Here is a 26,883-nt window from a genome sequence, read left to right as displayed (position 1 = left end):
AGCCTTTGTTCAACTGGTACCCTAGGCAAAAGGTGTCCATAGCGCTCCCCAACACTACCCTAGGCCCCCATTCTGGTCTACCTACACCATCCAGATTACTGGAAAAGCACCCCTCCTAGAGCAGTGCCCTAGGCAGCTGCCTAGTTGACCTATGCCTAAGGCGAGCTATGCTTATAGAAATAGTCAGTAAATCATCCATGGAGTCAGTTTACCTTGACTTATTGCCTGGCTGTTTCACTTGAAATTTTCTATGAGTTCTCCCTATGGTTGATGCAGATATTTTCAACTTTATTGTTTCATTGTTGTGTGATACAGTTGTAGAGTTGCAGACTTCCGGTTGTATGTACAAGATACGGATTGTTTACTATTTTGCCTTCTGTACTTATGATTTCATAATGTCTGCAGTCAGGTCAGGCAATTACCCTTTTGGATGCATAAGTGTACATACTGTACCACACTTCACACAGTTAATAAATCTATTCTCATGCAGCAGTTGTAGAATGCTTTTAGCCTTGGGGTGGTATTTATTACTTTTCTTCCTTTTATTGTAAAACTACTCATGGTCTAAGTGTAATTCTCCTAATGTCATGCAACAACCTACTGATAGGTGTTGCAGAGTTGCTCATGAAGTGCAGACAACACACAACCTGTGGGGTGAACTAATGAGTAAAATTTATGTTCCTTTACAACATATTCTGTCTCCAAAATATAAGTGCTGTGTGCTGCAGTGTTTTCATGATTAAAATAAATATTTTTTTGTTAACTGATCAGTTGTGGATCTTTTTCATCCACAGCTTGGGCCATAAGTACAAGGTAGAAGCATATGTCATCTGTCTTAGAATAGCTAGTCTCACATTGTAGCTCTACAGTATTATTGATCAGTATAAAGTAGGTTGTATACTGTGCCATGACTAGAATATTACCTACAGAAATTTAGAATATGGTGAAAAACATTTTGAAGTCTGTTACGGATACACACCTGACAATGAGAACTAATAAGTGTGTCTTCTCTCACTTGTGTAAGACACATTCGTTTTAAGACCTGTTATCAACATGTCATCCACATTGTCCTTAGAGCCTCCACAACCACCACCGTAAGTCAGATGTTTACTTGCATATAAATGATGCTAACTACTACACCATAGCACTGTTTTTCTAATTCCATATTTCCTGTATCACACTCTTCATATAGTGCAAACACTACCATTAAGGTAGCTGGTACCTGGCTTTGTCTCTGTACACATTATTCTATCATACATATACACAGTAATAACATTATAACATAAGTAATTACATGTCCTGCAGCTTGCTCCATGGCATAGAGGGGTAAAGCCCTAACTACAGCCCAGACAGCCCTATATTGAGTAGAGACACAGGCACTAAGAGAGCTAGGTGATGGAAGATGATATGAGTGAGTAGCCAGTGCCAGTTCAGCCATTCTTGGAAGAAGAGTGTGGTCCTGATCTGGTATTCTTCTACCAAGAAGTGGACGCTTGCAGGCAAAAAGAAAGATTTAAAATCAGCAGACATGGGCTTGTTTCTTCCAAGCTGGTGATGATAGCCTTCATTAGTGTATGTGTAAAACCGTGCACATACAGAGGGAGGACATAGTAGACCCTCATGGTGACTCAATTACCCATGATAGCCACACCCAGGGGCAGGGTTAGGGTAATTAGAAATGCCGTAGTATCCTGCATTTGTTGATGCAGTTAAGGGCATGCACTACCTCCATGACTATGTAGCAATGTCTCCATTCAGCTGTTGTCTTCATGCCCGTGAGGCCCAGTACATAAGAATGCATGGGCTCAGGACCAATGTGAGCAGCTTGATGGTCAGTAGATATAGAGGAAGAAAAGGCACAGGAAAAAAGTAATTACTAATTACTTAACCTACAGTTGTACATAAATGAAACACACAGTTAAAAAAAAAAAAAGCTGCTCAGCTATAACTTGAACCCATATCACTTGCATTGCCACTTCAACTACATTCCTAGCTATAACTATGAAGTCTTCTGTCAGTAATGTCTGTGACTTTAGAAGATTTAAGGTTGTGAGTTGGTAAAGAGCATCATCCTGTAGTCTTTGTATTGATTTACTGTGCCTCCACTTGTTCTTGATCATGTCACTTAAAAATACAATGCCTTTAAACCTCTTCAGTTGTTCAAGATTAGTTTGATGTTTTTTTTTTTTTATTTATTCTGGAGTGAGGATGTCTGGTGTTTTTTTTTTTTTATACCTTGTTTTATAGATTACATTTGTGAGTAGAATGTGAAGGGTTGCTTTTAAATATAGTATTCCCAGTAGTATATCAAAAGAAACAGCAAATAGTTTTTTTTCCTGCTTATTGCTCTGTCTCGAAGTTGCAGTAACCTCAAAGTGAGAATAATAAAGTAAGGGGGTATGAGAGATGAAGCCCACTCATATAGAAGTTGGAGGGGGCATTCCTGTGGAGATATATATATATATATATATATATATATATATATATATGTGTGTATTTTTTTTTTTTTTTAATTTGTAGGGAGTATGTTTTTGCATGAACGTGTACTCCCTTTTGAATACTGCTGATGCAGTGATTTACATATTTGTAGGAATGGTGTCATTCTTGGAGGAGGTCAAATAGATGCCTTTTGAAGGGCTGGAGTCAAGAGCTCCTAGGGAAGTGCTTCCAGGCCATGCCTTAAAAGAGGCATATTTGCTTAGTTAGTTTACCTGGCTAAATTAGTTTAAGTACTGTTGCAGCCATTAGCAGTTACAGTACTTCATTAATGTTTAAGAACTGTTGTTCTTAACAATTTTGGAAATCCTGGCAACCAACATTTCTAATCTTATATTTCATAGCAGAATTCACATTGCTATGTAGCAGTCACAAACTTGCTGTTTGATAATAACAGTAGAGGCATTACTTGACTGTTTTTATGAATGATGATAGATTTCCTTCACATTGCTATGTAAAATTCTTAGTAACAGCCGTTGCATGGAAATTAATAATGACTGCAAATTAAATTCTTTCTCTGAGCCACGTAAGTATTATACCATAAAACATGATTACAGTGGTATTAGTATTTTATATTTTACCATACTTTGTCATGGTAAGTTGATGAAATTTTATTTCTTTGTAGAATTCTGTGACTTGATTGTGAACCATTTTTCTAAGCTTCCAGGAAAATATATCCGAATTTGAGTAAACTCTTTGACATAATTGGAAAATTGTAGACATAGCTTCTCCATTTTTCGGGCAGTTTCATGAGTGTCTCTCAACATTTCTGTTACAGAAAGAGCTGTTCTTGATTAACAGTCAGTAAAAAAAAAATTTGATAATCATATATTTGAAAGTAATCTTTTCTATACTTTTATTCCATAGTTTGCCGATTGCTGTAAATTGAAATCCATTTATCAATTAGCATTTGCTTGTATCTATTTAAAACTCTGCATGTCTAACTTCTAATATTGCCATGTTTATTGTTCACTTTCTCTTAGGAGATACAGTTGCAGCCAGCTTTTACATCATCTGAAGGAACACTGACCACTCTTGTGACAGTAAACACACATCAGTTGCCAAATTCCTGTGACTCTGGAATGATTGACGCAAACACTGGTGTAGCAATAGCTAACCAGCCCTTAGTACTAAGTCAAGGCCATGTTCTGCAACCTAACACAGCTTTGTCTGTAGGGGACAGTGCTACTTCATCTATGATTAACTTGTCAGTACCGGATCAAAACTTGGTCAGCATGGCACAACTGGTTGCTATGGGAGGTGAAGACAAGATAGGAGAAGAAGCTTCACAGATTCTTTTGAGAGAAGGGCAGACCATTCCAATACAGATAGTTGATGACCATTCAACTCTTGGTAAGTTCACTAAGTTATTTTTGTTTACTTGATTAGTCTGATTGCTCAGACATTTTGGATTGTTGCGTTTAGTTTTTTTTTAATCCTTTGGTAGCAGTTGCAAACTTTCTGTTTGATAATAGTCTCATAACAGTAGAGGCATTACTTGACTGTTTTTTTTTTATGAATGATGATAGATTTTTCTTTCTGATGATTACAGTGAGGCTGGAGTGATGGTCACTAGTATTTTGTGGTGGCAAAATATACATAAATAAAAAATTCAAAAGTACCTTTACCTGCAGAAATGCTGCCAATAGTGTTTTAGATTTAGATAGTTTGCATCATCCTTCATGGTTTCAGTAGCTATTTGTTAAACTAAAGAAGGGTTCTTTAGTTTTTATCCATCTAAACATTTTGAAACGTTGAATTCAAACATGTCTTCAATGTTGCACATATAATTAAAAATGGAAGTATAAACACTGGGTCTCTCGGCAGTTTTCCTTCTTAGAAGCTCATTTAAGGGAACCTGACTATAGAAAATGTATTGAAATTTCTTTAAAAATCAAGCCTGGCATATTTTTAAAGATATCCTTGTTCATTTTCCATAAGGCAGAAAATGACATCTAGGCATGGCCATACTTTAAATGTAATGATAACTGAATAACTTTGTTAATTTTTTTTAAGTGAGAATAATCTCAGTCCTTCTGAAGATGTCAGTTTTCATGAGTTGTGTTAATGTTTGGGCATTTTGAATGGATATTTTTGAAACACTCTCGGCAGCTAATTTTTTTTTCAAACTTTATTTTATTAAGCTAGACAAAGCTGTTAACATGCTGGATAAACACTTTCACAAGAAAACCTAGCATATTTGAGCAACCAGTGGTTACTTTGAATGGTTTAAGCTTACTGACAGAACTACCTTGGGTCTAAAAAGTGTGAGAAGTGGTCAAAATAGGTAAAGATGAGAAAATATGGTGGACTATTTCTAATCCTGTTGATAAGGAGTCTAAACTGTAGGTATTATTTATTTATTTATTTTTTGTCTAAGGAAGTACATCACTAATGTTATGGCCACTGAAGCATTCAATATTTCTTAATGTTGGTGGTTAGCTAGTAGGTGAAATTAAAAGGACAACTGATGTTCTTACTTCAAAAGATTGATGTAAATTATGCATAATCCATGGTGGTGAAAGTTGACCATCATTCTGTTGGTATCACTAATGTGTAAAGCTGCGCATTACCATACTGTTCTCCCTCCAGGAAATTATGTAGCCTATGTCATGGGTAGGAGGCATGCCTCAGTAAAATATACTGTTTAACTAAGATTTAAACTGTTTCAGTCTCTTGTGGAGTTGATTGATCTGTAGGCAAAGATAAGATGAAGAACTTGCACTGCATAGTTCTACAAATGATTTTCTTCTGCAAATGCTGCTTATCCTTCCTTTTCTAGGAGAAGTGTGATGCATAAATTCTTCAAGAGCACTGCTCTACCACAATTCAGTACGTAACAGGGATAGTCTGAAAATCTATATCCTTTGGTAATGATGGAAAGAGTTCAAGAGAAAAGATGCATTTCATACCTCAGAATAATTCATATTTTCTTTTGCAAAAATTCTTCTAAATGACTCCTGGATCCCTGCACAGAAGGAACGGAAATCACACCCTCCTATCAGCTTGCATTCTCTAACATCTGAGGTGACACAGACAGTTGCAGCTAAAGAAAAACTTTAATAAAAGATGTGTAAGCGCTTTTGGATCAAACTAGGATGCTTCATCAGACATACCAAAGCAGTTATTCACATTCATTTAACTAAAACCAATCAACTAGTCATTACATATTTCACCAATCACAGTGGTAAATCAGTTACAGATTCAGATGACGTCAAACATTCAAAATTACTTAATCCACATTATATCAATGTGAAAAGCACAATGATATACAAATATAGTCAAGCTCCTAAATTATTAAGAAACCTAAAATTTAAACAATAAAACACACACAAAACACTATATAAAGCTGCACAATTTTATTTAAATAACAATTGCAATTCATATAAAGGAATATAGAAATCACTTGCATCAATAGATGGCAGCATAAACAAATATATGACTGGCTTATAGTACTGCCTGATCTCTAAAACATAGGGAATGTTTATATGTTTAAGAATATATATATATATATATATATATATATATATATATGTGTGTGTGTGTGTGTGTGTGTATGTATGTATGAGATCACTATGGAATACTGAAATTCCACAATCCCGAGACTCTAAATCCTGAGGATCGGAATCTTGAAACATAAAAAATAAATAAATAAATAAATAATACATACAACAAACTATTCTAATGTGTATGCAGGGGGGCAAGCCCCCCTGCACCCCCCAAGTTGGGGGCAACACCCCCCTACAACTTAAATATACCAACTCCAAGATCGCACTACAGTGGAGTGAATGACAAAGTTCCCATTCCGCACTGTACAGCAGTCCCCATTCACTACGTTTTGAGATTCCGCAATCTCGAGATTCTGGTCCTCGGGATTCAGAATTTCAGGATTGTGGAATTTTGGTATTCTGTAGTGATAAGTATGTGTGTGTGTGTGTGTATGTATATATGTATATGTGTGTGTATATATATATATATATATATATATATAAGAAATATGCATATATCCAAATATAAAAATCACAAAACATAAAGCACATGAAAAGATAAATTCCCTCACTCATATCTATAAAGACCCCAAGAATTTCATAAAGTTAATTACTAAAAATATATATTTTATTCAATGTGTCAAGGGTCTAGCTATGAGGAAGGGTTTCAAGGATACTGTTATCATGCAAACCCCAATCTCTCAGTAAAATTATTAAAATGATCTAATCTAGCATTCTTATTAACTAATTCTAAAACTAAAAATACAAATTTATGAGAGAGACCATGAATTAAAACGGGTCTGGCTAAAGCGTTGCTCTCATCCTCCCTCAAAGTCCGATTAGTTTTTCCTACGTAAAATGCTGAACACTTCATGCAGTGTGCTAGATACAGTGGATATAAAAAGTTTACACACCCCTATTAAAATGCCAGGTTTTTGTGGTGTAAAAAAAAAAGAGACCACAATAAATCATTTAAAAACTTTTCCCACCTTTAATGTGACCTATAACCTGTGCAGTTCAATTGAAAAACAAACAAATCTGTCTGGGGGAAAAAATATAAAAAAAAACAACTGTTTACTACTAGGATCCCTTCTGGGTCTAAAAAAATGGTCTCCTTTTATTTCCCATGTCTATAAACTTCTCATCATGTAAAATTAAGACATTCATTGTGCTTATAACCTCTCAATAAAAGTTCATTCTCCAGTCTTTTCAGAGCTGTATGGCAATTGGCATCTAAACTAGTTAACCTGGAAACTCTAAGATACTGTCCCTGAATCAGGTTTCTATGTACATGGGGTGGGTGCATACTATTTCAATGTAAGAAATTATTCCTCCTACATGTCTTCCTATATAATTCTGTTTGTACCATGTCTATTTGTTTCTGTACATACACACATCTAAAAACTCTATCCCTTCACTAGACCATTTTCCTACAAATCTTAAAAAATCCGTGGTTGAATTAATGTATGCTAAAAATGCCTCCGGCTCTGTTACTGGACCATCCCATATCAAAAAACATTATCCACAAATCTCCTATAAACTGGGATGTATTGAGAGAACTCTTATCTTATTTAGTGCAAAGTTGGTCTTCCAATCTGCCATTACTATGTTAGCATACGAGTTGGCACAGGACGTGCCTATGGCAACTCCTTTAGTCTGTAGATAATACTTGTCATTGAAAGAAAGGACATTATTGTTCAGAATTAAATCTAACAACAGGCAATATATCTTTTCACTAAGAACATCCTTGTTAGTTAAGAATTCTCTCACAAAATCAGTACCAGTCTCATTGGATATCTCTTTGAACAAAGAGGCTACATCTAAAGTCACAAAAAATACTGATGATGTATAATGGTCAGAAAAAACATAGATTATTCAGAAAATGTTCTGTGTCTCTGATTATAGTGTTGGTGTCCTCAACAGTAGCTCTAAGTTGTTTCTCGACATAAATAGGGTGTTCAGTAAGCCACCCCTTACTTGAAACAATTGGTCTTAATGGGTGGTTATGTAAATTCTTGTGTACCTTCGGGAGGCCTCTAAAAGTGGGAATGTGTGGTGCATCTATCACAAAATATTTATAAAGATCATGATCTATAATATTGCACATTAAGAAGTCGTACAAATCAGCGTGGACATTTCTAATAATATTATTTCATTGTGTTCACTGGTCAAGCTACTGTATGTGTCGCAATCATTTAGCATAGTAATAATTTTTTTTGATACATTTCTCTATATAAAATCACTACAGCTCCGCCTTTATCAGCGGGTCTAATGACAATGTCCAAATTATTCTGCAGGTCCATTAAAGCTTTGTACTCAGACTTACTCAGGTTGTGAAAGCTGTGACCCTTTTTATTGGTTTGCATTAAGTTCAAAAAATCTTTTTCACGTGCCTTCTCAAATGCTTCCAATAAAGGGCGTAGTGGGGGTGTGAAAGCTGTTGGCTTTTTAAACTCAAATGCTTTTGCTTTACTATTATTTTATAGAAACTTAAGGGTAACATTCCTGCTTGAACAATTTAACATCTAAAACTAAATCTATAAAATCAGTACATATAGAGGATATACAATGATAAACCTTTACATAACAGTGACTCCTCAGCCTCATTCAAAACATATTTCGAGATGTTTAAAATCAGTCCTGATTCATCAGTTGCCAGGCGGTTTTTGATCATGTTACTGGCTCCGTTTTGTCCTTGGATGTTTTCCTCCTTTTCCTCCCTCTGCTTTGAGATAGTGGGAGTGTTGGAGGCTCTCTTATTGGCAGTGGAAACTTGGAAAAAAACAAGGATTCAACTGTTTTTGTGTCTTTCACTTTTTTTTTTACATCATTCTCTGTCGGAATCTGTAACCCGTCTGTAATATTAGAAGGTCTGTCTTCCTCATTCCTGCTTCCCGTCTGTGCATTTGAAAAGCTTTGTTTAGATGATTTCTATAAATTGCATGCTTCTGATTCTTTCCACAGTAGATTAGTACCTGTCATTCAGGGCCTGCCTTAATTACACAAGGACCCAGTACACCGTCCCTTACACCCCATTGTAGCAGGAAGGAACTGGTGTACGGAACCTGCTTCTGTTTTTGTTGAAAAGCAACTGAGACCTGCTTTAAACACATGTCCACATATTTTAAGGGACACCCTGCATTTTTAAGTGATTTATTTTTATTTATGCATACTTATGACAAACAAGGTAAACCGAATAGTTTGCATTTAGTGACTTTAGATGTCATTTCTCGCTTCGTGGTTATCCCGAATAATGAAGGGCTTGCATATGTTAAACAATTTCTAGAGAGATTTACTAACTTTGATACTAGAAAGGTTGAGTTAATATGTGCATTATTGGATTGTGTTTTGAACAACGTGTTTGTCTTTGGCAATGACTTCTGTTGGCAGAAACATGGCGTAGCTATGGCCACATTTTGTACCTCAGAGACCTAAACTTAAAGCCAGACCTCTAAATAGAAAATAGTCTAACTTTTGTCTTGAACCATCACCTACATTTTATATATAATATATATATATATATATATATATATATTTTTTTTTTTTTTTAAATTTGTATATATATGTTTTTGCACATATGTATGTATGTATTTTTGCTGTATAGAGTAATTTAAGATGTTTTACATTTGTAGAAGGTTATATATTTATGTGTGTGCATATTTAATGTGTATTTTAAGGCATAGGTCTTTAAGAAAGTTAATCAGTCGTGTGATTTTTTAATTAGTGTATTTAATGGAATGAATTTTCAAGTGTATCCTGCATCTGATGAAGCAGCTTTGGTACAGAAGCGCTTATGCTTTTATATTTTGTACGATAAAAACGGATTTAGTTTGGAGTTTTTGGTCGTCCTTGGATCGTGTTATATATTTTTAGTGATTAACTCTATGAAATTCTTGGGGTCTTTATACATATGAGTGAGGAAATTTGCCTTTTCGTGTGCTTTATGTTTTGTGATTTTTATATTTGGATATATGCATATTCCTTTATATAGATAGATATGATTTATATATTCTTATACATATACAGTTTCTCTATGTTTTAGAGATCAGTCAGTACTATCAATCTGGTCATGTATTTGTTTATGCTGCCATCTATTGATGTAAGTGGTTTTTACACTCCTTTATATGAATTGCAATTGTTATTTAAATAGAATTGTGCAGCCTTATATAGTGTTTTATTGTTTAAATTTTAATACCTGAAGTCAAATGTTTTATTTATGTATATGTTTCTTAATAATTTAGGGGATTGACCATATTTGTATATCATTGTGCTTTTCACTTGATATAGTGTGGATTAAATAATTTTGAATGTTTGACGTCATCTGAATTTATAATTGATTCACCACTGGGATTGGTGAAATACATAATGACTAGTGGATTGGTTTTATTTAAGTGAATGTGAATAACTGCTTTGGTATGTCTGATGAAGCGTCCTAGTTTGACGCAAAAGTGCTTGCACATCTTTTATTAAAGTTTTTTTTTCATCTGTAACTGTGTGTGTGTCACCTCAAGTGTTATTTTTGATTGTTTCTTTTTTCGTTGGGGTGCTTAGACCTCTGACTTCTGCATTTCCCTAAGTGATTCTCTGACATCTGCCACCACTATTCATTCTGAAGTTTTAGATGGGAGTAGGGTTGCCCATTTTTTTACAGCTTCTTTAGTACAAAGTCTCTTTGGCCAGGTAACTAAAAGCAGTTTTGAAAACAGGTTGTAAGACATTATTTGTTTCAAATTATCTTACTCAGCTAATTCTGATGACTTCAGAATCATTGTTAAGTAGATCCATGACTTTCATACAAAACGTTAATCAGTGTTATAGACAAGAAAGTGTTCCTTATGTGTGTCATTCAAAGGGGATTTATTCAATGTTTTTTGCAGTCCTATAAAAGGAATACAAAACCCAGGAGATATTTCTAACTTTTTGAACACAAATTTGAACATTTAAAAATTCAGGATGATAAACCTGCAGTCATTTTTCTTCTTCTGTTTCAGGATGGCAACGTTGGATTTGATGGATACATATTTTATTCTATATTTCCCCGTTGCAGGAAACTCATGCGGTCTAATGTTGGAGGCCTTCTTCATTAGTTAACTCTTGAGATTTCCTCTTATGATCTCTCCAGTAATATCACATGCCAAACAGAGGCTATACTTAGTCCCTGCACCATTCCTTTCTGTCACTAGTGTAATTTAGAGCTTAAGTATAGTTTTCATTTTAGAAAAAATTCAGAGTTCTGTACCTAAAATGCTAAAATTGTTAATTCGATTGGTTGATCATGAGCCAACCCCCCCCCCCCCAAAAAAAAAAAATGGCAGCATTTTACTGTCTGGAAGTGAAACATGACATGAAGTTCATAGGTTCATAGGTTCATACTAGGCTATCTGCCCTGGGGCATTTATAAGCCTAGCCCGATTGTGTTTGGCTTACGCCACCCCTTGATTTTGAGTATACTGTGCCCTTTTTAAAGTTTAGTTTACTGTGCCTCTGTCTAATAGTGACACGGAAGTAATCCCCGGGACAAACCTACGATCCCCCATCCACTCATCAAGATTCTTCTTGAAGAGAGTCAGTGAGGTGCTCTGCCTAACATGAACTGGAATTCTATTCCAGAGCGAAGGGAGCCTCTGGGTTATGAATCTGTCCCTCCAGCATGTTCTATTTATTTCTGTGCTGAGGTTCAAGTCCCTCGAGCGCGTGGCTCTAAGGGATTTACTGAGGTGGAGCATGTCCATTAATTCTGGGTTGGACATAGCTTTTTATGTCAGGCATAGATCGCCTCGAAGTAGGCGGTATGCAACTGAGTAGAGCTGGAGTTTTTTTAACAGAGCAGCATATGGCATCTGTTTGAGTTCCTTGAGCCTCCTGGTGAGGTACTTTTGGGGTCTTTCTAATTGCTGCAGGTGTCGGGTAAGGTACATCCCAAAGGGGGCATTGTATTCTATGATGGGCCTGATGAGGGATGAATAAAGGGGCACGATTACCTCTCTTGATCTCGATGTGAATCCTTTCATGATGAGGTGGGCTATGTAGAAGGTCTTCCTAACCACTTTGGCAATGTGGTTGTCAAAGGAGAGATTGCTGTCAACTTGGGTCCCCAGATCCCTAATTACTTTCTCTGTACTTAATGGGTTACCACCTATGTGGTAATTTGTGGGCACATTGTTTTTGCCAAAGGGTATGACTATACACTTTTTGGTATTTAGCTTTAGACCATGGCTCTGGCACCAGTTATCCGTCTCTGCGAGACCTTTTTGAAGGATGTTTGTGTCAGCTGGAAAGTCGATTATGGCGCCCAGTTTGCAGTCATCTGCGAACTTGGTGAGCCATAGTCCTCCCACGTTGGCCTGTACCTCAGAAAAGTAAATACCGAACAAGAGAGGTCCCAGGACAGAACCTTGTGGGATGCCACTTGTGACCGGTTTCGAGTCTGACATGGCTCCAGCAACTCTGACTCTGTGGGTACTGTCTTTGAGCCAGTTTGCGACCCATCTTGTGACATAAGGGTTTATATTTAGGCTGTATAGCTTATCTATGATTGCCATAAGTGCTAGAGGATTAAGCTGGCCAGGTGTAGGAAGTGAAGGGAAATGCTCAAGACCTACCTGAGATGTACATGTTGTCACTTCTGCAGTAGCCTTACTTATATGTTGATTATATCCTGCACAGGATATAACAGCCAGCCAACTTCCAAAACTTAAGGGCATATTCCGTGCACTCACACAGCTTGAACAGAGCTATAGAAAATCAGTGGTGTGGGTGCCAAGTCCTTCAATGCTTTCTTGGTACCAGAGAGTACTGTTCTTATTGGCTTTCGAAGGTCAACTAGCATTTCTGTATTGCTGGGCACATAGCTTCCCTTTGATTGGGGGGAACTTCCATGTTTTATATTATGACAGAAACATTACTTATTTCTGTGAAATGTTTATTTTTATGATAGGTATTTAAGGTGTATTGAACTATCACTTGACTTTTCTGTCGGTTAAAATTCTGTGGCTTTGCTTTTTACTTTAGTATAAAAACTTGTTAAAAATGTAGTTTAATTTTTCATGTGTGTGTGAAAACCTTTTATCAGACTGTGGTTAGGGGTTGGGATAAGTGTATATTGTGCTTATCACAGTGTTTTATGTTGTAAACGCTACTTACTTTTTATACTAACCTATTTTATGGACTGCTGCTGTCAGTGATATCCAGACTTGGGTTTCATCACCAGCTTCACCATGAAGCAACTTACCAGTTCCTCGTTTTTTCCTTCCTCTGGCCTTTGCTCCTTTAGCAAACTATAAATTTGCCTCTCCCACAGATGAGGGGATTCTGCTGTGGCCATTTTTGATTTTCAAATCATTCTTTTCCTTGATTTCATCTGATGTTGTCACTTCAGCCACCATGGCCAGGGGTTAGACACATCCTCTGATGTTCTTGGATTGTCCTTAATGGGCAACTGCTGTTGCTGGTCTCAGTGCAAGGAACAGGGAATGCCTCTCTACCTAGCCAGATTGGGATGCCTGTTCCCCGGGTGATGTGCCTGACAGGAGTCGGTCTACTCTTATTGAAGTTCTTGTTAAAAAGAAAACAGTAAATTATCTTCCCTTGTCTCAGTTAATTTAGAAAGGAATGATTTACTTGTCTTAGCTCAGGGCCTAGTTCAAGCTCTTGACCCTTTCCTTCTGGTTTTATTGGTAAAAAACACTTAATTCTTCACTTTCTGAAGATTCACAGTATACTAAACAGGAAAATTATTTTGAATGATAAACTTCAGTTTTTTTCCCTTAGGTAAACTCTGATTCTGAGGATAGTGTTTCTTCTGATTGTCCCTTGGAAGAAGTTTTATTTTTCTGAAACCATATCTATGATGAACCAGTTGTTTCAATGTGAACATAATGACATTCTAGTGTCTTTGAAAAAAAATAAGATTTATTATAATAAACTTCTGCCACATTTAATTGTCAAGCTCACATTTTGTTTGCATCATTTCAGAATATGAGGAACATTATAGCCTCTTTTCCCTCTTTTTAGGAAAAAAAATTGTGTGAATACTCCTAACTGCTCTTTGTCTGAAGTGACCAAACATTCTTGGAAGCGTGCTTAAGATGCCACTTCCAGAGCAGCTGCTACTGAAACTGTTACAAGAGTGTTTAAATTATTGCATTCTTAAAATTTACTTATGGTTGTTAAAGCTATAATTTTGAATTCTCCTTTGGATAGGGAGGTTGTTTTGGACCATCTGTTGCTGATGTCCAAAAAAAGTGTGATAAGAGAGGGAAAATTATTCAAGGGGTAATTCTGATTTTTCAGCCTTCCTTTTCCAGGTTTATTAAATGTTTCACACCTACCTCAGCACCTTTTTATAGCAAGCAAACTAAGCAGATCCAGCAAACTTCTGCCAAGGAGATGTTCAAAAACCAGTGGCAATAATGGTTCCGGAAACCAGGACAGTGCAACAAGTCTGAATGACTATCTTCAAATGGTAACCCCCTTTCCACTCTAGAAGCCTTTAAATCTCCACAAAATCTGGCTGCCCATTTCTCTGTTTGGCAACAGGTAATCTCTGAAAATACATTCTGAGAGTGACCATCAGGGATATAAGTGGCAGTGAGAGTCCCTTCCTCCTTTTCAGGGGATTCCTTTTCATCCACCAGACCAAACTTCTTTTTTCCCTCCTATCATTTAGCATTTGCTGACTCAGAGGATCATAGAGCCTGTTGCCTTTTCTCTGACATGCAAAGGTTTTACTCAAGAATGTTTTTGGTACCAAAGAAAGAATCTTCTTGGAGACCTATCTTAGATTTTTTCTTTCTCATCAGTTTGTAAAGGTTCCAAAGTTTAGAATGCTATCCTTTCCCAACCTGCTGCAACTTATTCTCCATTTTATTTTTTTGGGTAAATCTAGATTTAATGGATGCCTATCATCACACACCTGTAGCCTCAAATTTCAAACTAAAACATTTTCTGTGTCTGGATTATACTGTTAATGTTATGTTGTCCTATCTTGCATTCATTCTTACAATGATGGGTTCGGAGCCGATCCTCGACTCCAACTCGGCCGAATACTTAGCTGAAAGTCTCAAACCTGGCTTGTGGCAAGAAGGTATACCATAATGCAGTGGTGCAATTCCCCAGATCTCGTTTGCCGCTTTACGAGGTTGGATGCGCTCATCTTGGCCGTGGCTAAGTTGTCAATTTTTTCTATTACTTTGCCTAAAACTTGTTATATTTGCATCTATATAGCTTTTATTTTATTCGATTTAACTCATTGTGCCTCTTTGCTGCTCTTTGTTAGGTAGTGATATTTTTTTTCCCCTTTAGCATGGCTTTTGCCGTCGCTTTGTAGGCTCCTTTTGGTATCTCATGTAGTGGTTGTTCATCTGTTGGTCTCTCTATAGTTTGTTTGAGAGCTTTGTGCCCATTTAACATAGAGGGCTTGTAGTGACTTATTGTCTTGTCTTGTCAAAAAAATAAAACCGTTTGAGTTAGAGGTTCTATTTTTCTCCCCTGGTTGTCGCTCCTTGTGTTGCTCTGTAGTAACTTTTGGTGTAGCTTTAGCTATATTAGTCTTGGCTATTTTTTTTCTTGTTGTTGCTGTCGCCTTTAGGGTCTTACTTTGACAATGTCTAAAGACCAAAAAGAGAGAGAACATAAGCCTTCGGGCTTTAAGAAATGTCAGAAGTGCTCACAAAAAATGTCCATCAAGGATGGACATGTTATATGTGTTTATTGCCTTGGTGCCATTCATCTCCAAGAAGACTGCACCTTTTGTCATTCTTTTAGTGCTAGAGTACTTCAGGAAAGGAAAAACAAGTTGATTCTAAAAGGGCTCTTAAAGCCTTCTTTTGAGAAAGCCATCCTTAGTTCTTCTTCCTCTTCTTCGTCTCCTTCTTCTAAAAAGGATAAGTCTCAGAAAAGACATTCACCCACTACATCAGCTCAGTTGGAGCCTCCAGTCAAACTTCCTAAAATTTCAAAGGCTACTACTTCCTCGGCTCTACAGTCCTTGGAGCCATCGGAAGTCCTTTTGGTTGATAGGCCTGGTACTTCTGCTCCAAATCCTTTGGAGCCGCAAGATACCTCCACTTGAAGCCGGTCCATTGAAATTTCCCCGGTTTCTCTGACGTTGAGATCGCCAATCCTTCATAGGTCTCGCTCTCCTTCCCTATCTTCCAGGTCTACAAGGAGCTTATCAGATGATGACGTGGAACGGGTGGTGCTCAGACTCCTGAAGTTGCCCGCGCTGACTAAATGACTAAATTACTCTCGGCTCCCACCCATTTGGTCTCGGAGCCTACTGTACCCACTGTTGTTCCTCCTCTGAACCAAGCTGGTCCTTTGGAGCCTGGGTGCTTACATCTGCTCTGACTCTCTTGGTGCTGTCCGGGGAGTCTGGGAGTCGGGCTTCCCTGGTTGGCCCCGGGGGTGGGGGGGATTCTCGGCCCCCATCTTCTTCGGTGCCGAGTCTACTCCTCAGAGCATCGGCCCTGGTTAGCTTGGCTCCCACATCGGCCTTGGGTCTGATCTCGCTAGTTCCATTGCCTTCCTCTGTCTCCTTGGAGCTGGGTGAGTCTTCAGAGCTGGTGGGATGCACCTTTGAGCTGATTAGGAGTGTGTTGTCTACCCATTCAGCACCACAGAAGCATACCAGTACTTTTCCCCCTAAGGCACCGGCTACTGTCTCGGCACCACCCATTCCACAGGACAGCAGAGATCCAGAGCCTCAGGATCCACCAATGGGCGAACCCCTCTCCTCCGAGGCCTCCCCAGAATATCCTTCTGAGGAGCCACCTCGCAAGAGAACCTGCAAGAGGAAGCATATTGACTCCCCAGATGAATCTCATCACTTCAGACACTGACCTCGATGAGTCGGAAGGGTCCCCATGATCGTCCTCTGATGATATCTCATTTGCAGATATTCTAGATATCCTCAAGCAAAGAGGCAGCTGGCAGGCCACCACCCCTTCTGATGGGGAGTCAGTGTACCTGAAAGCTTTTGGGTCTCAACCTTCAGCCTCCTGGGTGTCTCCGCCTTTCAATGAGCTAATGGACTTGGGTAGTCGAAAGGCGTGGGAGTCATCTGACACTACGGAACCGGTCCCTCAGAGGCCAAACAAATTTTTGTCAGCTCCTTCAGGCAAGGATTTTCTAACCAAGGGATAGATGCTATGGTGTTGGCAGCAGCCACCAAGAAGGAACTTGCAGAGATTTCCTCTTCTGTTCATCCTCTGAATAAAGATTCTTGAATGATGGACAGATATGGAAAGCGTGTCTTTTCTTCAGCAACTTTCTCACTGCGATCGCTGAACTGCTTATCCCACTTTATAAGGCTACAAAGAGATCTCCTGAAAGAGCTAGGAGATACTCTACAAGGTTCATTAGCTGCGGGGGTGAATGAGAAGGTCTCCTCCCAGCTGCTCACCTTAAATTCCATTGTCAGCTCCTCCATGAGGCTCATATCCTACAGAGCAGATGGAGCGAGCAGGGCAGTGGGTTCTGGAGTTTCCCTTAGGAGACACTCCTGGATGCGCTTGTGCAACATTGCAGAGCCCTTTAAGTCCACCTTTACTAATGCTCCTTTTGATGGTTCCTCACTCTTTGGACCCAAAGTAAAAGACACTTTAACCTGGTAAGAGCAGGAAGGGAAAACTCTCTCTGCCGTTGGAGTAAGTTTTTCTGTACCTTTAAGACCTTATCCCAAAGGCCAGAAGAGCAGAAAGATGTGGTTCAAGAGATCCCAGAGATTTTTTCCAGGACGCATGGGGTGATACCTTCCCCAGGGGCAGAGAGGGAGTTAATAACGGTAGATGCCGGCCCAGATGCAGTGGGGGCCCGCAAAACAGGGCGACCGGGATTCCTTTCGCGGACACCCTTATCAGCACTCCTGAAAGGAGGCCCAACTGCTATACTGTGGAAGCAGTCAGGGGACGTTTATCAATGTACCCAGAAGCCTGGCAAAATATCACAAACTACAAATGGGTACTAAATATAATAGCCAGAGGATACTCCATCCCTTTTTCTAACCCTGTTCCACAGACCAAAACTATCCCAGATGTTCCACCCAATCTAAGGGAACAAGCAACTATAGAGATTCAAAAGTTTCCCCACAAAAGAGTCATCCAAGAAGTCTCCGCAGACCAAATAAGATTTGGAACTTACTCCAGATTCTTTTTGGTGCCAAAAGGAACAGGGGACTGGAAGCCCATAATAGACCTAAGCAAGTTAAACAAATCTATCAAGAAGTCAAAGTTCCGGATGGTGACACTGCATTCTATACTTCCCTTTTTAGGGAAAGATGATTGGATGTGCTCAATAGACCTTCAAGATGCTTACTACCACATAAAAATGGACAGGACATCTTACGCTTCCAACTGGGAGCCAGCCATTACCAGTTCAGAGCTCTGCCCTTTGGTCTCACTACAGCCCCCAGAGTGTTCACCAAATGTATAGCAGTAGTCACGGCTCATCTGAGACATCTAGGATTCCAAGTGTTTCCCTATCTAGACTACTGGCTCCTATCTGCCACCACCAAGCATCTACTCCTACAAGCCAGGGACCTAACATTGGACATCTGCAGTCAGCTGGGCATTACAGTAAACTTTCAAAAGTCTATCTTGTTGCCCTGTCAACATATTACATTCATAGGCGCAGATCTAAACACTTCATCTATGGTAGCACGTCTTCCAAAAAAAAAAGAGTTATCACACTCAGACAGCAGATACTTTACCTCCTTCCCAAGTCCAAAGTGAAAGCAAAGATAATTCTAAGATTACTAGGAACAATGACCTCCACGATTACACTGGTCCCTCTTGCCAGAATGCACATGAGGATCCTTCAATGGCTATTATTCTCCCAATGGTCACTTCAAGAGCTTCCAGTGTCTCATCTGATCAGAATAACGGAATCTTGCAAGAACGACTTAAGATGGTGGATAAACTCCACTCATGTGACAATAGGCAGACCCTTTGTTCCACATCAACCAATAGCTACAGTGACCACAGACGCTTCCCAGATTGAGGGGGGGGGGCATTATCTGGGAAGAACAGTTCAAGGTACATGGCAAGAACAAGAAGTTCACTTGCATATAAATGTTCTACAGATGAGAGCAGTGCTTCTTGTGTTGCAAGCACTTCAAGACTGTCTTCCTCTAGGGACTATTGCGATACAGTTAGACAATATGTCTGTGGTTTGGTACATAAACAAGCAAGGGGGAACCAGATCTTACCCCTTTGTCGAGAAGCCCTAAGAGTATGGCAATGGTCAGTTTCTTCCCAGCACTTTCTAATTGCAACGCATATACCGGGGAAGTCCAACGTGATAGCGGACAAGCTGAGCAAAGCAATCCTAATGCCTCACGAGTGGTGTCTCAATCACAATGTAGCAGAAATGATTTTCCAAACATGGGGATAGCCTTGCTGCAAAGAGATTGCTCTTTGCCACTCCCATGAATGCCAAGTGCAGCAACTACTTCCAGGGGAAGACACCGAGAGATGCTGTTTCTCACGATTGGCCCTCGGGACTTCTGTATGCCTTTCCACCATTTCCTCTCATACCCAGAGTAATTCAGAGAGCACAATGCTCGGGAAGCAGGATAATTCTCATTGCTCCTTACTGGCCTCGCCAAGTTTGGTTCCCCTTCCTTTGGCCTCATCTTCAGGAGAAGCCTTGGATTCTGGACCCAGTGCCAGATCTGCTGACTCATATGTCAGGGGAGCTTCATCCTTCTCTCTACACCCAAAAACTAACAGCTTGGCTGCTCCACTTTCCCAATTTAGTCAGCCTTCCCAGTTTCACTCCTACAGTTAGACATATCTTAATTTCCTCGCACAAAGCTTCCACTCGAAAGCTGTAATCTAGTAAATGGAAGTGGTTTTCCCTTTGGGCTCAAGACAGGAACATCCGTCCTTTTTCTGCACCTATCCATTCTATTTTGGAATTTTTGGCAGAACTATTTCAACAAGGCTCAGCTGCAGCATCCATCACGGTTCAAATTGCTGCAATTTCAAATTTTCACATTGGTGATTCTACTTCCAACTTAATGTCACATAGGTTGTGTAGAGCCTTCTTAAAAGGTGCTTCCTTATTAAGACCTCCCTTTAAGGAACCCCTTTCTCTTGGGATCTAAATTTTGTTTTGGCTCATCTCACATTACCTCCCTTTGAACCCTCTTCATCTTCTGACCTCAAGTTCCTTTCCTAGAAGATCTTGTTTCTAGTGGCTATAACTTCTGCTAGAATGGTGTCAGAATTGCAAGCTGTTTCTATTAAACTGTCATATTTGATTTTTCATAAGGATAGGGTATCCTTACATACAAATCCATTCTTTCTACCCAAATTCTCTTCTCCAAACAACATAAACCAATCTATAGAACTTGCAATGTTCTTTCCTAATCATAGTAACAAGACAGAGTACAAATTACATCAACTGGACATGCATAGACAACTCAGATTCTATTTGCATAGGACCAAAGACTCAGAAAATCTGACCAATTATTTGTATCCTTCTCTGATGCAAAAAAAGGATCCTCAGTCTCAAAAACTACTCTTTCCAATTGACTTTCAAATTGTATTACATTCATCTATAACTCTAAATCACAAAGATTTACTTTTCAAAGTGAAGGCTCATTCCACTAGAGCAATGGCTATGTCATCTGCTTTTCAAGCCAGAATTCCCATGGGTAATATTTGTGCAGCAGGTACTTGGTCTACTCCACATACTTTTATCACTCATTACAAAGCAGATTTGGCCTCCAAGGACAGGGCATCCTTTGGTTCCACGGTGCTTAAAGGTGTACTGCCATGAGCTACCTAGGGAAAAAGATGCTAGGGACGCTGTCCCATCATTGTAAGAATGAAGGCGAGATAGGATGACATAACATAAAGAAGTTATGCGCTCACAATAACGTTCCATGTTTGTTGTCCATCTCGCCTTTCATTTTTACGAACCCTCCCTCCTTCCCCCTACCAAAGACTCCTTGTGGACCTGGTAGATTTTTTGCTACTTTCAGGAGTTCTTTGTCTCCGCTTGTTTCTCCTTCCAGTACATATAGTATGGACTTGGATATATGTTTATATGCATATGTTTGTAGATATGTATATAGTGTACATATCGTTCAGTATTACCAGCAGACAAGATCTGGGGAATTGTACCACTGCATTGTGGGATACCTTCTTGCCACGAGCCAAGTTTGAGACTTTCAGTGAAGTATTCGGCCGAGTTGGAGCCGAGGATCGGCTCCAAACCCATCATTGTAAAAATGAATGGCGAGATGGACAACATACATGGAACGTTATGGTGAGTATATAACTTCTTTTTTCTCTACATTATCCTTTGGGTAATCCATTGCTACAAATGTGTTCACAAATTATCTAGCTCCAGTGATAGCCTGTTATTGAATACAAGTTATTCAGAATTTTCTGTTTTAGATGACTTACTTATCTTTGCAGAGTCTTTTTAAAGTGTCAATAATCCCTCACTTAGGTAAGAGATCGTCACAGATTGTGTTTTTCGGAGAACATTCAAAAGTCTTGTTTGACTCCTTTTCAAAATATTATTTTCCTGCGGTGTCTTCTTAGATAACTCAGTTCAAAGAAGAACATTTCTTCACAGGAAAAAGTCAGTCTACATCCTGATCTTTTCCTCAGTCTGGACTTCAGCAGGGGAATTTCCCAGTAACCATTTGAAGTGTGAGGACCAGCTAGAACGAGTGCCGAAACACAGACTGAATGGCTGAAAGATAAGACTTGTATTTACCAAGTCTGATATGCCATTTCTGTGAGGTATGGCCGTATGTGAGTTGTTTTATATATGTGGGGGGGGGGGTGCAGGGGGGGAGCCTGCCCCTCCTGCAAAAAGAAGTTTTAAGGAGAAGAGCAATTTTCTAGATTTTTGCTCTTCTCCTGTGTTTTTTGTCTTCTTTTTTTTCAGCTTTTCAGCACATAGCATTTTGAGTGCCGACATTGCAGTAGGGAGCTGAATTTCTCAGGATGCTAGGATTCGTGGCATCTGTGATTCTCATGATTCCTTTAGCCAGATTCACATAAGAAAAGTTTAGTAGTCCTCAACAATATGGGATACCATGCTCCCTACCAATAACACTGAAGCCAAAAAATCCTCCAATACCTTGGTATTCAGAGATTATGCCCTGCCTAAATTTTAACATCCTCTTCCAACTCCGTGACCGTGCTGCTTATGCAGAATATTTTACAACATTCTGTGTATATGTGAATAGCTGCATAGATGCATCTGGCTCCCCCCAAAGTAAATTCAGCACCAAATTCAAAAGTAAGTGCCTGTGTTGGAACCCAAATATAAACAGAATCTGTAACAAAAAAGTAGACACCACAGGAAAATAATAATGCAGTAAATGCAACTCACAAGATGGAAAAAAAAAACTCTTGCTAAACTTAATAGGGTACTCTGGACCCTGATCAAATCAACCAAAGCCAGATATGAGATAAAAATAGCCACTCAGGTAAAGGACAACGACAAAGCCTTTTTAATGATATTTGAAAACTTAGAAATAATGGCCAGCACTTGTGTAGAGCTATTAGCAAATTGTGTCACATATTGTGACCCAAAGGACATAGCCAATCTGCTGGCTAATAAATTTAGCTCTAACTTCATCCCCTCTTCCCTTCTACATTCCCAGATCTCTAACCCTCATCTATACCCCTCCCTCAAACCTCCCATGAGCAAGTCCTTAAAGCACTATCCAAGGCCAAGAACACGGATTCTGTTGAGCTGGATAACATACCAGGCTGCTTACTGGCCAGCCCAAAAACAGGACCTCACAGACCCACCACAAGGGCTGTTCAGTGTCAGTCTCCAGACAAGCTTTTTGGGAGGATAGATTGCTTGGCTCAAAGTAAACTCAGATGCCATTTTAGGCATACACAAAAGAATAGTTCTCAAGAAAACTCCATCTTTCTGGAAAGTTCGATAATGATGGTTCACCATGAGAGCTTCCAACTCAGAAATTCTTCTTGCGTAAGTCAGAGCAATCAGCAAAACTGTTTGCCATGTTGCAAACCTCAAATCAGCCTAATAAACTTGCTTAAATGCAGCAAGAGTTATTTTTCCAAAACAAAGTTTAGATCCTACGGTGGAATCAATTCTTTTCTATGTAGATGAGTAATGCAGAAACCCTTTCAAAAACATTTTAACATAGGAATGCATTGAAACTGAGGGAATTCATGGGGCAGACATACTGAAATGGCAAACAAATCTTGATAGAAGAGGAAGCAAGGCCAGAATACAACAACACACACAGGTACAAAAAGAGCAAGTGGTAAGGAAGCAACGGAGAGAAGGTAGAATGTTAAATGCACTTAAAAAGGTAGAGTATAAAGGCTTTGCCACAACTTGCTGTGAGGGAAAGGTTAGGTTGCTTTTGCTTTTTTGTAATTTGTATTACTCTATTTCCTTCTTCTATTTTGTATATTGTGATTTGTTTTCTTTACACTGTGTTTTAGTTGTTTTCTGCTTTTAATTGCGTATTAAAATTAGGAAGTAGACCAGAGTTGTGTCTCTTGTGAGTCACACAGAAGTTAGAACAAGTCAATTAAGGAGTCACACACAAGTTAGAACAGGTCAATTAAGGTTGATTATCTGTGAACTGTGTGTGAAGCTAGGAACTAAACCGTCTGTTTAACGAACAGAATAAAACATTTCAAAGCTTTACTGGAAAAGCTGTGCCAGTACTTGCTGTGAGGGAAAGTTTAGGTTTGCTTTTGCTTTCTTGTATTTTGTATTACTTTATTTCCTTCCTCTATTTTATATATTGTGATTTGTTTTCTTTACACTGTGTTTTACTTGTATTCTGCTTTTAATTGCATATTAAAACTAGGAAATAGACCACAGCTGTCTCTCTTGGGAGTCACACAGAAATTAGAACAGGTCAATTAAGGAGTCTCACAGAAGTTAGAACAGGTCAGTTAAGGTTGATTATCTGTGAAGTGAGAATGGAGCTACGAACTAAACCTTCTATTTAAGGGATAGAATAAAACATTTCAAAACTTTACTGGAAAAGCTCACCGAGACTCTGCCACAACTTGCTGTGAGGGAAAGGTTAGTTTGGTTTTGCTTTCTTGTATTTTGTATTACTTTATTGCCATCTTCTATTGTGTATATCATGATTTGTTTTCTTTGCAATGTGTTTTACTTGTATTCTGCTTTTAATTGTATGGTAGAACTAGGAAAGAGACCACAACTGTGTCTCTTGTGAGTCACATGGAAATTTTCCCACCCTCTAATCCTGGTGCTGTTGTGTTTTTAACTCAACTGTCTTTCTAGTTAACTGCTCTTATGTTAATTTGACCACATATCTCCTTCCCTCCCTCCTTTCATTGGTTGTTGTCAGAAAGCATAACTTTATAATTTTTGTGAAGTCACTCCCCTTCAGCTATTTAAATTTATTGGCCATTTATTTATTTATTTAACATCTGTTTACCGGGAAAGTCTGACTTGGAACAAAACCAATTTTCTGCTGAGGCCCAGGGAGAAATGCTCCAGACGCATGTCTTTATAACATGGGAGGAAATCAGAGCACCCAGTAAAACCCACATGAACCCAGGGAGGACATGCAGACTCCACACAGAAGGCACTCCAGACGAGAATCAAACCAGAGAACCTCTTGCTGTGAGGTGACAACTCTATCGCTGCACCACTGTGCCATCCTACTGTTTCCATAGAACCAGAGTGCAAGCTGCCTGCCACCTTTAAATTTATCTTGCTCTTTTAAAATTAGCAGTTCTCCATTTAAACAGCTAAATATTAAGTTACCCCCTCTTTCATATGTAGCTGCTTAGTGCATACTGCAGAGTTAGGATATTAACCCATTTTTCCATCTTACCTTTAGAATCTGCAACATCTATTGCAAGACCACCAATTACTGGAGAAGCCCACATTCTACCTCTCTGTAGTCATCTTGGGATTAGTGCTTCCATTTTCTCCTTGTGGGAGAAGGTGCACAGGGAGATTATTTCCTGGTGACTGCTAATCACCTGAAAGTCTAATAACTGCTTCATAAGTGGCAGCTTGGAATTTGTGCTTATATTCTGCTCCAGGTGAGAGAAGGAGCAGAGTGTATTGATTCCTGACTGTTTCTGGTTGGGCAGTGAGTGTGTGTACTTGACATTCCTGATTGGTCTAATTGCTATTCATGGCATTTACCAGGAAAAGGCTACAACAATCCTACAGACCTTTGCACCATCTGGAACAAGACCGTGGATCACCAAACAGGCTGTGGTCTGCTTCTCATCTTGGGATTGGTGCTAATGTATTGCTTCTGGTGAGAGAAGAAGCAAAGGAGTGTATTTCAGCACAGTGAAGCTGTGGTGAGAGCAGCACTAATAGTAGCCAGACAGTAGCCATTCATGCGACACCCTCTTTTCATCATTCTTGACAAGCTAACTCTTTGTTTTAAGTACTGCTTGATTGGTTTCTAACTTCAGAATATCTGCCTAAATACTTTATCCTTAAATTTTCAAGTACTACTTAGCAGTTTCCCCTCAAGTGTTTGGCAGTGCCCTGTATAGACGTGGACACCTTGAGTGACATTTTTCCTGTAAAAAGCACAGTTGAAATTTCACCAATACCTAGTTGCACACAGGGCATCTAGTTTGCAGTGACAAACACTGTCCCCAGAGTTGCAAACCCGGATACTGTTGACATTGCTTTATATTCTCACTCCAACTGTCTAATCAATAAAAAAAGAGTCTGTTGCCATGAATATGAACTTTCCCAATATCTCCAATACCAATTTGGTGGATTTGGGCATACTGAGGCAATGTAGAAATTGCCTCATATTTACTGACAACTAGTTAATTCTCAAACAAACTGATATGGTATGTGAGAGATGTACTTACACAATGTCACTGGAGGCAAAGCTCTCATATAAAAGTACTCCTAATCTCAATAAGGTTGTCAGTAGTGCACACGCTGCACCCATCACACACAATTCAAAGCAGAAATACAGACCCACATATGCTCAGACACTTAAATGTAACCTTCCTAAACCCAAAGACCTCCTAAACAAAGTACATATAACAAATACCCTCAGCAGCCCCATCTGCACTCTTTCAAAACAATACCCACTTCCAACACATACAACCACATCTCATGCACCTCTACTTCTAAGCCCATATGGCAAGCCACCACACAATTCAGTATTCTGATCATTGGAGACTCCATTGTGAGACATGCTAAATGTCCCTCTCACCAGGCAGAGTAAGGAAAAAGTCACAGTCAGTTGCTTATCAGGAGCTAGGATCCACCACATTACACACGCAATTAGATCATTGGACCAGAAGTACCAGTATGACTCAGTCATAGTCCATGTGGGCGTAAATGATCTGAGACGTATCTCCCTAGACTATATGAAGAGAGACATCATGGGTCTCTCAGAATGTGTCCCAGGCTGGTATGAGCCTGGCATTGAACAGCATTTTATCTTCTCCAAGGATGATGTCGCAATAATAACAAAAGATGACTGACTTTAATAACTGGCTTAGTTTCTGGTGTCATTCTAAGGGGGTGCAATATTTGTCAGCATGGAAGGAGATGGTAAACGGACCATGGTGCTTTGCCAGAGATGCTCTGCACCTCTCCCCTCTAGGCTTTCAAATATTAGCTAAAACATTGTCTTTCCCCATAAGCAATGCCAAACTGAAAGTACTTCCGACATAGTAAATCAAAACCAAGAAAATCTTAAAGGTATTACTGCTCAGTGCTAGGCATCTAAACAAAAAGCTCCACTCCCTAGAAGCTCTCTTCACCCTAGAGATTGATGATGTCTGTGTGGTCACTAAGATATGGTTTAAAGCTGTGGAAAGCACATCTACAGTGCAAGGTTGTAATGCCTTCCACATATTTAGACCAGCTACTACACAGACAGGGACTAAAGGTGGAGGTGTCT

At 39.1% G+C, this 26,883-nt stretch overlaps 1 protein-coding gene across 2 annotated transcripts in view; it reads left to right on the top strand.

Moving 5' to 3' along the window:
- Positions 1-26,883, top strand: part of CARF (calcium responsive transcription factor) — a 2,518,000-nt gene that overhangs the window by 2,280,781 nt on the left and 210,336 nt on the right. For both annotated transcript variants that reach the window (XM_044075092.1, XM_044075091.1), the window contains exon 15: positions 3,480-3,849. In XM_044075092.1, the coding sequence (XP_043931027.1) occupies positions 3,480-3,849 (370 nt within the window). The remainder of the gene's footprint in view (positions 1-3,479; positions 3,850-26,883) is intronic.

Source organism: Protopterus annectens, chromosome 6.part0, assembly GCF_019279795.1.
Source record: "Protopterus annectens isolate FY-2018-M chromosome 6.part0, PAN1.0, whole genome shotgun sequence".
Taxonomy (NCBI): domain Eukaryota; kingdom Metazoa; phylum Chordata; order Ceratodontiformes; family Protopteridae; genus Protopterus; species Protopterus annectens.
This window is presented reverse-complemented; position numbering and strand designations above follow the sequence as displayed.